This window comes from Echinops telfairi, unplaced genomic scaffold (assembly GCF_000313985.2).
Source record: "Echinops telfairi isolate 266 unplaced genomic scaffold, ASM31398v2 ScPeMD7_9;HRSCAF=40, whole genome shotgun sequence".
Classification (NCBI taxonomy): Eukaryota; Metazoa; Chordata; class Mammalia; order Afrosoricida; family Tenrecidae; genus Echinops; species Echinops telfairi.
This window is the reverse complement of record NW_022103906.1, coordinates 58,100,811-58,114,417: the sequence shown is the minus strand read 5'-3', so window position 1 is coordinate 58,114,417 and position 13,607 is coordinate 58,100,811. Positions and strand designations below refer to the sequence as shown.

General features: G+C 45.4%; 2 protein-coding genes across 3 annotated transcripts in view; one reads left to right on the top strand and one right to left on the bottom strand.

Moving 5' to 3' along the window:
* Positions 1-155, bottom strand: part of CASP3 (caspase 3) — a 114,499-nt gene extending 114,344 nt beyond the window's left edge. For both annotated transcript variants that reach the window (XM_045286867.1, XM_004696462.2), the window contains exon 1: positions 82-155. The gene's annotated coding sequence lies outside the window, so the exon portion shown is untranslated. The remainder of the gene's footprint in view (positions 1-81) is intronic.
* A 201-nt stretch (positions 156-356) lies between these two features.
* Positions 357-13,607, top strand: part of PRIMPOL (primase and DNA directed polymerase) — a 44,812-nt gene continuing 31,561 nt past the window's right edge. The window contains exons 1-2 of the mRNA XM_004696463.2: positions 357-475; positions 11,435-11,659. Of these exons, the coding sequence (XP_004696520.2) occupies positions 11,444-11,659 (216 nt within the window). The 5' untranslated portion in view covers positions 357-475; positions 11,435-11,443. The remainder of the gene's footprint in view (positions 476-11,434; positions 11,660-13,607) is intronic.

The following is a 13,607-nucleotide window of genomic DNA, read 5'->3' as shown; positions in this document are numbered from 1 at the left end:
GGGGCTGGGCCGAGGCGGGGAGGACGGAGGGCGCGGGCCCAGGTGACCGGCCTCCGAGTAAAGGCTGCGGGCGACACTCACCGCTCAGCGTCTGCAGCGCCACCAGGAAAACGCCCTCCTCCGCTCCCCACTCCGGCTCGGCTTCCGCAGAGCTCCCGCAGGAGCCAAAGGCTGGCGGCAAGGCCCGCCCCCCGTTAGCACCGCCCCCACACGCCGGTACCCTATAGGCCGGCGCGCTCCCCTTCCCGCCCCGCGCCGGCCACGCCCCGTAACCACGCCCCCGGATCCGCCGGGCGTGCGGCGCCCCACCCCCTTCTTCTGAGATCCCGAGAGCTTCCGCCCCAAGCGCGGGGTTTCTGAAGGTAAACTGAGGGATGCCCGCGGCCGTGCGGAGTCCGAGGAGCAGAGTGCAGGGACAAGACGCCTGGCCTAACGTCCAATCTGTGATGAGGGGGACAGACCGGAACCTGGACTGGTAATCTCTTCATTCTCTCTGACCATCAGTCACCTTTTGGTTCTTGCCTGTTTGGGGTCATGAACTTATTTCAGAGCATGATGCGAACTATGAGCCGATTTCCCAGGAAAATATACGTGAGCATGGAATTCTGCATAACATTTCAGGAGGTTCTGGCATTCGGCAGGCAAGTCGGAGACAACCATATAAAGAACTAGCCTGCCTGCTCCACCACTTTTGCCTGCTTCACTGTGAGTCAGGGTTACACGGGTGCCTAAAATATACAATTTATATATCGGGCTACCATTTTTGAATGCTTACCTCAAGCCCTTACCTTTTCACTATCTATTTTATTGTTGTATTCTTTGAACAACTTCTCAAACTAGGAATTCTCAAACCCACCAAGGTTTAAGTTTGTTCTTGATCATTAGACAGGCACATGAGTCAACCATAGATCTCAGGAGTAAAGTGTAGGCCTCTCACATGACCCAGGCTCAACTTTACTGAAACTGTTTTTTGATCTTTTAAAATTCCTTCCTCAGTGCCATCGAGTCAATGCCGACTCATAGCAACCTATAGGTAAGGGTCCTTTCTGAGACTGAAACTCTTCATAGCAGTCAAAAGCCCTTTCTCCCTCAGAGCAGCGGCTGGCTTCCAACTGCCAACCTTCTGGATCACAGGCCAGTGTGTAACCACTACACCACCAAGGCTCCTGTTCCCAGACCAAGGAACCAATGTTTTGTGGTCTTTTTTTTGCTGTAGCAAAAGTGAGGGGCAAGACCCATTCCTAGCAGTGGCTCAGCATGACAGTTATTCTCAAGGAGGTGACTGGGATAGTTGAACAAGCCTTCTTGACCCAATTCTGATGCCCAGACCCATTGGGTTGACTAGGGTTTCTGTCGCCCAGTGGGGTAACTTATGGCGTCACCCCTTCCACACTCACCCAGCATGGACCTCCCTAACCAGACCATATAGAATCCTTATATAGGAATGCTTATTATCAGTTATAATCATGCATATATAATAACTCATCATAAATTCCTTAGTGTATTATTTCAGAGATGGTATTAATGAGCCAAACCTGTTGCTGGCCAGTGAACTCAATCCAAAATCCTAGTCCATTCAGCTCACTAAGATATCAGGTATAGCTTTAGCTGTCCATTTCATTTTTAACTACTTCCAATTTTCCTAGACTCATACCTCACATATTCCACATTCCAATTATGAACTAATGTTTACAGTTATTTCTTCTTCTTCTTTGGATTCATGCACCATCAGCCAATGAAGGCCCCAAAGCTTTATCTGTCTACTTAAGATGGACTCTACTTTGCGGTGGCAGCTCTGCTCCAGTAGTATTTTGAATGCCTTCCAACCCGAGGAACTCGTTTTGCAGTACGATATCAGACAGTTCCACTTTTATTCGTAAGATTGTTCCTGGCCAGTGCACCACCAGCTTCTTCTGACCTGTCTTCATTGGAAGCTCTGACACATTCTGGCTGTCATGGGAGACCTTGCTGATATTTGAAATATTGGTGGCATATCTCCCAGCATCACAGTAATATGCAAACCACCACAGTATGACAAACTGACATACGAGTGATGCTGACAAGTTCTAATGACCACACTATTATATCTAAAACCCCAGAATATGACATAGTCAGCAACACTGAAAACACTGGTAGCAACAACAATGAGAACCATACCATATAATTAGTGCATGCAGACGAACCACGTAATTGGAAGCATCACTCTAACAATGTAAAAATAAAGAAGTAAATTACCATTCAGTTTTACCTTATATATTAAGGTAATTTTATGAACATCGTAAGCTAAATTTATGAAATATATTTTTGTGCCTCTAGTAAAGTACAGGAATATTTTTATAAAGAGTAATAAGTTTCTGCCGAAAAAATGCACCAAAATTTTGTAGGCAGTCCTTCTGGTGTCACCCCTTCCAACAGCGTCACCCACGGCAGTCCATACCAACCTAATGATGCGACTGCACATCTCCTTCCTGGGCTATACACCAACATGCCGCAGATAGAGCCGCAGATTTGTGTTTCTCTGCGAGTTACCATGTTTAGTTAGTCTAGCCAATCTTTAATTATAGCAAAATGAGTGCACAAAGGCTGCTTTCTCTGGCTATGGTAACATAGAGGTGTGCACTGGATCCGGCCGTGAAGCTGCCATGGGGCATTCTGGGTGCGCGAAGCCTGTGCAAGAGAACTGTCGGAGAGCACCAGGGAGCAGGGACTGGTCGCCACCCCTTTGCTGAGAAGGCCAAGCAATGAGAGAGAAAATGGACACGTTAGTTCAGACTAGACTATGGAGATGAGTTTAGCCTCCATGAGGTAAACCGTAGTGTGAATATAGTGATACTAGGAATCGTGACGTTGAGTCTTCAACATATTGCAGGCTGGTAATAAGCCTTCTTCCTATCCGGACGCTGCCATCTTCTTCATGAAGCCCAGCTTGGATTATTTGCTCAGCATACAAAGTGAATAAGCATAGTAAAAGGATAGGCATGGTGACAGGACAGTTCTGACACACAACTAGTCCTCATTTTAAGCCATGTAGCAACCCCATTCTATTCAAACAACTTCCTCTTAGTTTATGTTTGGGTTCTGCATGAGCAGTAGAATTTCAAATAGAAATCTGGAATTTCTATTTTTCACAATGATATCCATAGTTTGTTATCACCCAGAGAGTCGAATGCCTCTGTCTAGTCAATAAAGCAGGTGGGCATCTTTCCGGTATTCTCTGCCTTAAGCCAACATTTCTGAGACATTAGTTAGCAATGATAGATAGTCCTCTTGCCAAGTCTTCTTTGGAATCCTGCTTGCTTATGTGGCAGCCCTCTCTCCTACTACTGCCACTCGTGTTTGAATCACCTTCAACGTTTGCCTCCATGTAATATTAATGATATTCTTCAGTTCGTTGGATTCCTGTGTGCTTTCTCTGGTGAGGTCCACAATGATCGTTGCTGTTGAAGGTGTTGAAAAATGATATCTGCATTGAAGAAGTGATTGATCGTAACAAAATCTATCCTGTGATCTGTGCAGTCGTTTCTGCCACCAATGACATTGTCTCCAGCTACTGATCCTTTATGCTTCCAACTGTCTCACTCCCTTTGCCAGTACATTTGAATGCATCTTGATTGCATGCTTGATCAATTTTAGATTGCAGAAGTTGGTAACAATCTATAATTTTTTATCTTTCACATTAGTGATTGGTAGGTAAATTGCAACAATATTTGTAGTAGTCTGTGTTCCTTATAGGATGTATACTATGTGTACATATGTACTACGCATACTGTGCTATATATGTATGCAACGGTGCTATCACGGACAGCATTCTAATTCAAGATGGACCGTGCAGTGGTCTTTGAAATGACGACTGCGACATCACTCCTCTTGAGCTCATCATGTCCAGCCCAGTAGACTACATGATTATCCTGCTGAAAATGGTCAATACCAGTCCATTTCAGCTAATACCAAGAGCAAATGGGACTCAAAACCCTTCCTGAGACAAATCAAAGACTAAAGCTTTCCGTATCGACAGTATCGTCAAACCTAAGGAAAATAAGAATCCTTACAACGGAACCAGTAAAGAACATTATGATATGGAAAGAGGATTGAAGCTGGCACGGATTTTCTTTTCGTCGAGCCCACAATCGATGTCCACGGCTGTAGCAGTCAGGAAATTAAATGACACTTTTCACTGCAAAAACCAGCTGCAAAAAGACTTCGTCAAGATGGTCAAAAGCAAAGGTATTACTTTGAAGACTAAGATATAGGTGATTCAAGCCACGGTATTTTCAATCGCCTCACATGCATGCACGGGAACCTAGACAGTAAATAAGACAAACTGAAGAAGAATCGATGTGTTTGAATTCTGCTGCTGGGAGCCAAGCACATTGCTTACAACATGATGTGCTGTGTTGAATTACTTAACATGACCCTCCTTGTCATTATCTTTATAACTCCTACAAAGTGACTGGTTGGGACTATGCAAATATGGGCCCCTTGTGGCCCACCAAGGGGGTTAGCTAGCTTACTAATAATGTAAATAAGATACTTGTCACCTCTGTGCGTTAGGAACATGCAAATAAGGTATATGTGGGTCCCTTATGTGAGGATTGGTCGGTTTTTGCCATCCCATAAGCAGAGGGAGGGATCTCACTACCCTCAGGAAAGAAGAGTGAGGAGTGGAATGCATTCTGAGATCCTTGTGTTGAACCTCCGTGATGCAGGAGACTGCTGTGATACCTGAGGTGGTGGGAGTTGGCAAGAAGCAGAGGAAGCAGCAAGCAGAGGCCATTGCCATGGTCCGCGGAGTGAGAAAGGGGAGTGCCTTTGGCCAGGAGGCTCACAGGTGGAATAGGGTACCTTCTAGGCACTAATCAGAAGAGCCAGGTTTGCTGGCCCTCGGAGCTCCAGTTGAGTGCCTTTGGACTGAGGATTACGGGCAGAGCGGGTACCTCTGGTGACTACATAGTGGCAGAGCTCTTAAAAGTTAGGAACCATTCAGGACAGCGGCCAAGGGCCTATGCGACATAGAGGCCCAGGGCCGGGAAGAGGTATACCTTTGGGTAGCACTGAGAGGAGCTGCCTGATGAAAGAACAGTGTCCTGCTACTTCCCTAATAAACCTCAGCATTCTGAATATTGTCTGTGAATATGGTTCTGTGTAGCCACTTTAACCAACTCTCACCTCCAGCAGAGAAGTAGAGGACGCCAGGGGAAGGACACTAGATGTCAGAGTTGGTGAAACGTTTTCAGAAGGGAGGCTTGTCTGACCTCTGTCTCATAGAAATGTGTTAGTGATTCGCCCCCTCCTCCTCACGGAAGTTAGACGAGGTCTGATTGCTAGGTAGCTGGGATGGTTGACCTCAGTTCTTCCCAACACGGAAAGAATTCACGCAGCAGAAGCACTTTTGTAAATCCAAGTAACTTTTATGAGAGAAGGGGAAGTTTCAGATATTACAGTGTAAAGTGCATGCTATTTCTGGAAAACGTGCAAGGGGCCATGAGAAAGTGACCGTTTCAGGGGAAAACACGGGCAAGGAATACCAGAACAGGAGCTTGAGAGAGTCGGGAACCCCAAGAGAGCCAAGAGAATGTGGGCTGTCGCATACAGGAGAGAGCCCCCACCCTCTGCTGGCAGAGCACACCCAAGGGAGAAGAGAGTGTGGCCTTCCCCCGGCTGGCTTTTATTCCCTCCCCTTCCACACTGGCTGGGGAGGCGTGGTTGAGGGTATTGGCCGACCTTATTGCCTGAGTTTAAGTGCACCTGTGTGATGTCATGTGGCTGGGGCCTAGTCTGTGCACCCAGGTGAACCTCCCACCTAGGTGACTTGAGTCTGAGCATGCTCATTTCTGGATTTTCCCATTAGTGTTTAATTAGTGTGCCTGATTTCTTTCGAATCTCTTTATTGTGGCATGGGCAACTAATTTTCGTTAGCTTAGGCATTTTGGGGAGACAATCCTTCTTTGTCCCTATCTAGCTACCTTTTAAGATGTTACCCCCACACCACTCTTACATGCAGACTTCCAAAAGAGTGAACATGTCTGTCTTGGAAGAAGACAAGAAGAAAGACATCGTTCTTGGTAAACTAGAGGGTCAGCAAAAGCAAGGAAGACCCGCAGGGAGGTGACTGACAGAGTAACCACACCACTGAGCTCGACTTGTCAGTGATTATGAGGATGGCCCAGGACAGGGCAGTATTTCGATCTGTGACGTAACAGCACCTCACAGGAATAGAGGCACAGATGGTGAGACCTCATCTCCCCTGCTGTGGACATGTTGTCAGGAGAGCCCCGTCCCTGGAGAAGGACATCTGCTTGGTAAAGTGAACGGGCAGTGACAATGAGGAACAGCTGTAAGGGTGGGGCGGGACCAGGTGGTGTTCTGTTCTGTTGTGCATGAGTTCCCTCTGGGTTGGAACTGACCTGATGGCACCTAACAACAACAACACCACCACCACTAGCATCAAGAATGAAAAATGAATGCCTATCTGAAAAGTTGTTAAAGATAGTTGGCAGATAGTTGTACAAGTTGGATTGGTGGTGTGTGTGTGTGTGTGTGTGTGTGTGTGTGTGTGTGTAGCATCATGTAGCCAAGTAAAAAATAGGAACAAGAAAAAAAGCATATGTCACTGCTTTCCTATCCCTTACAGTAGGTTTTGCTGAAATTTAAATGTGAGTCATTTCTATTTGTGCATAGACAGACAAGGTAACTAAAGTGGAGGAATGAAAAAGAAAATCCAGTCCATTTTTATACTTCAATTCCTTTTTTTTAAAAAAAACATTTTATTGGGAGCTCATGCAATTCTTATCACAATCCATGCATACATACTTAAATTTCTTAAGGTGTTATTAATCCATAAAGTAAACATTTCAATAATATTACTCTGAATGTATCTTAATAATATAACTGACTGGGAGAACTTTACTACTGGGAGAAATGTATGAGTACATTCCAAGAGGCAGGCCTTCTATTAAGGACACATTGCTAAGTACTGGAACTAGAACATCGATGCCAGAAAACGGAAAATGCTCGTGAATCCCAAGTCTCAGGGCAGAGGGAGAAGTTGAGGAAGAGGAATCGATCAGGGACTGGACAGACACACGGAAGAAGCTGGAGAGCTGGACTAGTGAGGACCATGGCAAAGGCGAGCTTGAAGGCTCTTGGGAGCATCTTCAGGGATCATAGTTGGGCAAGTCTGGACATCAGTTCAGAGAAGCCAAGGCTACCTGGCTTGAAGGTCTGGGTCTTCTCTTCCCCCCCCTTTCCACTGCTCCTTCGTTCACTCCAGTTACTTTAAAAGGGCTAAGCCAACTCTGCTTTGCTGGCTAACCATTTTTTCTGTCCTGGTCACATGAGTTGTAACATCAGTTTCAAAAATGGTTCAATATTGTGGTGCTATGTTAAGAAATATGTAAAAGAGCTTTTAAGCCTGCTGTTAAAAAAACAAGATCAATATCATTTTTCTTTGGGGCTTGGAGACTGTTACCCAAAATAGTTAACGGTCTCTGTGTAAAGAGGGTTTGATACCATTTTAAAGGCAAGATAGGGCTCTTGCTCCACCAAGTATTAAAAGCATTTCTAATATGGGGACTTCTTCTCCCCAGAGGGCAGGAGTGAGGAATACGATAGTCTACAGCCAGAGTGACAGGTGCCTGCCTGTCTTTGTGCGTTGCCTTCTGCTGGAGTCGTCCGAACCCCAGCTGCCCGTGATCATCCCCCAGCTGTTGAAAACCACCGTAAGCGAGGCACCATGCTATATATATATACACGCTGACTTCCTTTTCCCCTTCTGTGGACGCTCGTGCAGTTCCCCAGCCCAGAGCTTGATGGTTTTCACATACGACACAGTGGCCTGGCCATGCCAAGATGTTGACAGAATCCTTTTATGATTCATAACCATGGGAACCTCCGCGTGGTTACTGCTAGTCAGTGGTTGGGAGATCAGCTCTCATCCCCATTGTGCTCTGTGTGTTATTTTCTTCCTTTAGTAACCGGTGGGTCTTGTTAAGCTAGTACTTTTCATAGGAGAAAGTCAGCTTCCCAGGTAAGTTTATCTGACTGGAGGCGATTTCTACTTTTACCCACAGCGCATAAAATAACCAAATACTCAGGTCTATGGAACAATAAGGAACTCAATCATTTCCCATTGGAAATGATTTTTTTTGGAAGTTGTCCAGCCTCCTCACTCCTTCGAAGGATTCTTTCGTTCCTAGGCACATCTGCTTGGAAAACCTGTTATGTCGGTACATTTAGAATGATACTTCTATTTCTCGTTTTATCAATTGTCATTTTCACGTGGACTGTATAGGGCTGCGAGAATCCTGTTCCATAGGTCTGTTGCAGCAGGGTCAGGCTTGGCGTGCCTAGAGAACGTGCCTTTTCCTTATAACAACCTCATCCTGTCCTGCCCTCTCCATTGTCTAGGATCAGTTTGCTTGTCTTCCCTGAGAATTACATTATTCACGGCTGAGTTTGCCTCAAAGTTGTCTGCTAAAATGCAAGACAATATCTCTCACCTTAGACAGCACAAGGACTAGAAAAGCATCGATAGAGGAAAATAGAAATTTACCCTCAAATGCTTTCATATCTCACTTTATTATTTCTCACTTAAAAAATATCAATGACCCTATGTTCACATAGATGCCTCAGGATGCTGTTGATGTTCTTTGTGGAGTTAATCCTAAGTCGCAGTGACCCAAGTGTGCTGAGGAGCAGCGCTCTATGCAGTTTTTACACCTGTAACCCCGCCCCTCACACAAACAACAACAACAAAACAGCCAGTCAGGCCTGCTTCCAAGGCCCCGTGGGATATGTTTGAACTGCCAACCTTTGGGCTGGTGGTCAGGCACTTGGCTCATGACACCACCCGTGGACTCCTAAATGGTAATATTATTGTGTGCCTTGCATTGTGACTCAGTGGCCCTGTTTGACAGAGCAGAACTGCCCCATGCTGCTCTCAGTGGAGAGGAGAACTATACAGCTCCTTTTTCTATGTGAAAATGACCCATAAACTTGCTGGCTTAAAAACAGCCACAAGTTTTGGGGCCTTTTTTTCTTCTTACAATTGCACTTCTTAAAGCTCTGCTGAGAAGTCCGGGGGGTGCCATAGGTTAGGTTGAGCTGCTAAAAGGTTTACAGTCTCGGAAATGCTGGGGAGGCAGCTCGACTCTCTCCCACAGGTAGGCATCTCTGAGTAGCACTCGACTTGATGTCAGTGGGTTTGTTTTGCGGGGTTTAGATGGACATTTACCAACTTCTTACTAGCTAAGAAAAAGAAAAGCACATGGTCACGCCCAGTCAGTGTGAGGGTGGTCTTAGGCCACATCTCTTTATGGGAAAAATGTTAAAGAATTTGCAGCCATTTTAAATCTATGGTGGAAGTCCTCCCCACCTCTTTCCTTTCTTTTTCAAGTAGGAATGTTTGAGGAATGCATTGCCTGGCCCTCACCTTGCCATGAGTAACATGGAAGGATCATATGGAGTCAAGAAACCACCCACGACCATAGACATTCAAAGCCCAAACTCGCAGATATTGTGGTTCCTATTCATACACTGTGTTCTCCTTCCAATGAATAGTTGTATTAAGAAAGAAGAGGAGACAGTGGACAGAAACAGAGCAAAAGAGAATTAATTCAGAGTGGCTCAGTGGCACCAGAGAATGAATTCTACATCGAATAACAGCACAGTAATGGTGGCCAAGGTAACAGGGCCAGCTGGGCCAGGTAGGTAGCACATGGTTAAATAAAACCATTGTAAGAAAACTTCCAGTGATAAACAACCTATAAGACTCATTTATGCAGCATTCCATGATATATTTACAGTAACTTTATGAAGTATTTGAGATGGTGCTGATTCCATTGTTGTTGATTACATAAGATCCAGGTAGTTCATTAACCTGTCCAAAATCATAGCACAATTCGAAGGAGGAGCCAAGGGGCTCTGAGAACCAGCTGTCTGAATTTCCTAGTGCTGCTGTAACAGAATTACCACCAGGGAGTAGCTTTTAAGGACAGAAGTTAATTTTCTTGAAATTTAGGGGACTACCAAAAAATCAAACCAAACTCACTGCCGCTGACTCATAGTGACCCTAAAGGCCCCTATGGGTTTCTCAGACTGGAGATAGCCTCACCTTTCTCCTGTGGAGCAGCTGCTGGTTTCGAACTGCTGATCTGTGGTTTAGGAGGCTAGGGGGTCCTTGTTCAGGATAGTGCTCTCTTCACATGGTATCTGTCCGTTCCCCTCGTGTGCTTGCTTGCCTCTGTGTCTATGCTGCTCCTCACTCAGACATGATTAGGTTTAGGACGCACTTTCCTGTTAGGTTTCTGGGGTGGTTTATCTTGGTTCTTCTCAACGCTGAAAGAATTCACCGGCAGAAGCACTTTTGTCAATCCAAGTGACTTTATGAGGGACGTTTCAGGTACCACAGTCTCAAAAGGTACACACTATCTCTGGAAAGCGTGCAGTGACGCGTGGCGGGGCGTGGGAAAGTTTGTGACTGAAAATGGTCCCTCCAGCCAGGTCTGGGAGCTCAGAAAACACACAAAAGGAGTCCTGGAACAGGAATGCGAGTCCAGCGTGCACAGCCGAGGGAGAGAAGGCCTGGCTGAGGGACAGCTGCCTGAGAGCACAAGAGAGAGCAGGAGCCTGGAGAGGGCGCAGGGCACTTAGGCACCCCTGCCCTCCAACCTGCAAGAGAGCCCCCGAACTAGAGAAAGTGACTTGCCCTGGTATTTTTCCCGTCCCCTCTCCATTGGCTAGGGAGGCACGGTTGGGGTATTGGCTGAGTTTAGGAGATATCATGTATACCTGTGTGATGTCAAGTAGCTGGTGCCTAGTCTGTGTGCCCAGGTGGACCTCCCACCTGGGCCTGGGTGACCTCGGTCTGCGTATGCTCTGTTCTGGATTTTCCCATAGGTGTCTAATTAGTGTGCCTGATTTCTTTCCAACCCCTTTTATTGTAGCAATGCCAGCTAATTTTTGTTTAGCATAGGCATACAGTGGAGACATCCCCACTATCCCTAATCTAGCAACTCTAATTATCCCTAATCTAGCAACCATTCACTATGGTATGGCCTCATTAACAAAGAAGAGAAAATCATAATCACAAGTAGGATTATAGCCACAGATACAGGGGTTGAAATTTCAACACATACCGTATATACTCATATATAAGCTTTTTTAGCACATTTTAAATTCAGTTTTGTGGTAAAATTAGGTGCCTCAGCTGATAGTTGGGTCGGCTTATACTCGAGTGTATACAGTACTTTGGGGACACACAATTGGGCCCATGTTCTCTTTCCACAGTAAAGCCTCTTGTGGTGGGGGGTGGGGGCGGGGAGTAAAACGTAGAAATAAGCTTCAGGTAAAGCTGTTTGGAATTTCACCAAACAAACCTATTCAAAATAAAACAACATCGATGGCCTTGCTTAGTTTGTTTAATCATGACTGGTAGGAGTCGTCCATGGATGGGACTGAGTCTTCTCATGCTTCTGAACTAATGAAGAGAAGATGGGAAGCAAAGCTGAAGCAAATTGAAGAGCGGGCTGCTGATTATGAGAGGAAGCCTTTGTCCAAAGTGTACAGACCGAGGCTCTCCAGACCAGAAGAGCCAGCCTCCATTTGGAAACTGTTTCATCGACAAACTCAAGCTTTCAACTTCGTTAAAAGCTGTAAAGAGGTAATTGTCTCATCACCTTCCTGTTTTTTGTGTGTGTTTTGTTTTCTTAAGAGAGACTGTAACAGGATTGCTAAACAACCTGGTTTGTCTTCGAAGCACCGAGAGCTCTTTAGGAGACCACCACAAAAGCAAACTCACTGCCTTGAGTCCATTCTGACTCGTGGCTTCCTGGGTTATACATTGAGCTGCTTATCAGTTTGAAAACACCAGCTGCTTCTGGGGAAACGATGAGGCTTCCATAAAGATTTATCATCTCAGAAACCCACAGGAGCAGTGATGAGTCTTCTGTGAACAAGATATGATAATGCGCTGCAGACATGGACAGCCTTTTAAACCCCATGGGACAGTTCTACTCGGTCAAGTGGATTCTGACGCATGGAAACCCTACGGGACAGAGTAGAACTCTCTCACTGGGTTTCTATGAGTCAGCATCCACTTGACCGAGATGCACCATCTTCAACATGTATAATGACACTTACGTGAAGCTGTGCTTTTGGGACCAACCCCAGTCCCATCGAGTCCTTTCCAACTCCAAATCCCATAGAGGCTATGTGATGCTGTCAGTCATGAGAACAGACCACCTCTGTCTCCTGCAGAGCAGCTGGTGGGTTCAGTACCCAGAAGCACCACTAGGGCTCTGAGAGATAATAGCATGCCGAAGGGAGCGGGGAAGGAAGGGTCACTGCTGATGGAGGGCTGAGTTGAAGTTTCCAGTGATGGAAAGTCATTGCTCTCAGTGAAACTAAGAGCACGCTCAGAAAGACGAGCAGGTGAACGAATGGAGCGTGAATTTGTTAGGACGAAGAGAAGGAGCTGGATTTAGGAGATAGTATACCAAAGTGCCTCCAACATTAGTAAACATGTTAAGAGTAGTATAAGCCCTAGAACTTAAATCATGGTGTCAAAGCAGACTTGTATTTTTCTTTCTACTATCTCCTCTTACGTGCTGGAGTAGTAGGGTGGATTTGTCATAATAACTGCCAACACATTAGGCAAGGAGGAGGAGCTGCTTGCAACACGCCGATGCCACACAAAAAGAAGCGAAGCAGTGGGTGTGTGCTATGCATTGCTTTGCTTTGCTGGGCACTGGGGAGACTAGGAAGTGAGGTGAAAGGTGCTCCCTAAGATCAATATGCTGTGCCTCGCAGCGCTGAAGTGAGATCAAAGTTTACAGTGCCACAGCTTTTGAGGGGCCTCCTCGTAATGAGGATCCTAGAAGGGAGACCTTTCTTAATCATGTTTGCGTTAGTGCAGACATCAGAATGTCAAAAAATTAACAGCTGATTCTTTTTAACCTAAAATTTAATAAACGATGCAAGGGTATGATCGCTGGACATCCCCATTACTAGTCTAAAACTTACCTCCAGGTAACTGTCCCCATTCCCACGAGCAACCTTTCCCTATAGAAACAGAAGGAGTTTGTGTGCACATTCCTTTATTATAGAACACTCTTTGTAGAAGAGAAACAAAACAGAATAACCCGTAGTATTTACTCAAGCACCACAGTCATTAGTCTTTCAAATTGGGTTTCCACATACATTTTCTATGTACTAGAGGATTATTTCGGGAGAAAGATGGGGCTTGCCACTTCCACAAAGCGTTACATTCTCAGAAATCTGCAGGGACCCTGTCCTATAGGGTCGCTCTCAGTCAGCAGAGACTAGATAGCAGTGAGTTGGCAGAGAGGAAGTTATTAATCTTCAAATACTTTATAATGTTTAAATAGTTTTGCAAAATAGAGTTAATTTAATAAACTATCAATCAAAACTATGATAGGAAGTCAACTAGCATGATAGAATTAAGAGTACTTTTTAATCCCCGACCCCACCTTTTTAAAAATCTAGATGTTCTGTTTTTCCCTTAAACATAGTTTACTTGGGTGATTAAAAATAAATGAATAGAATGTAACAAAGAGGAAGTGCTGAAATCCTGGTGGGGACTGAGCATG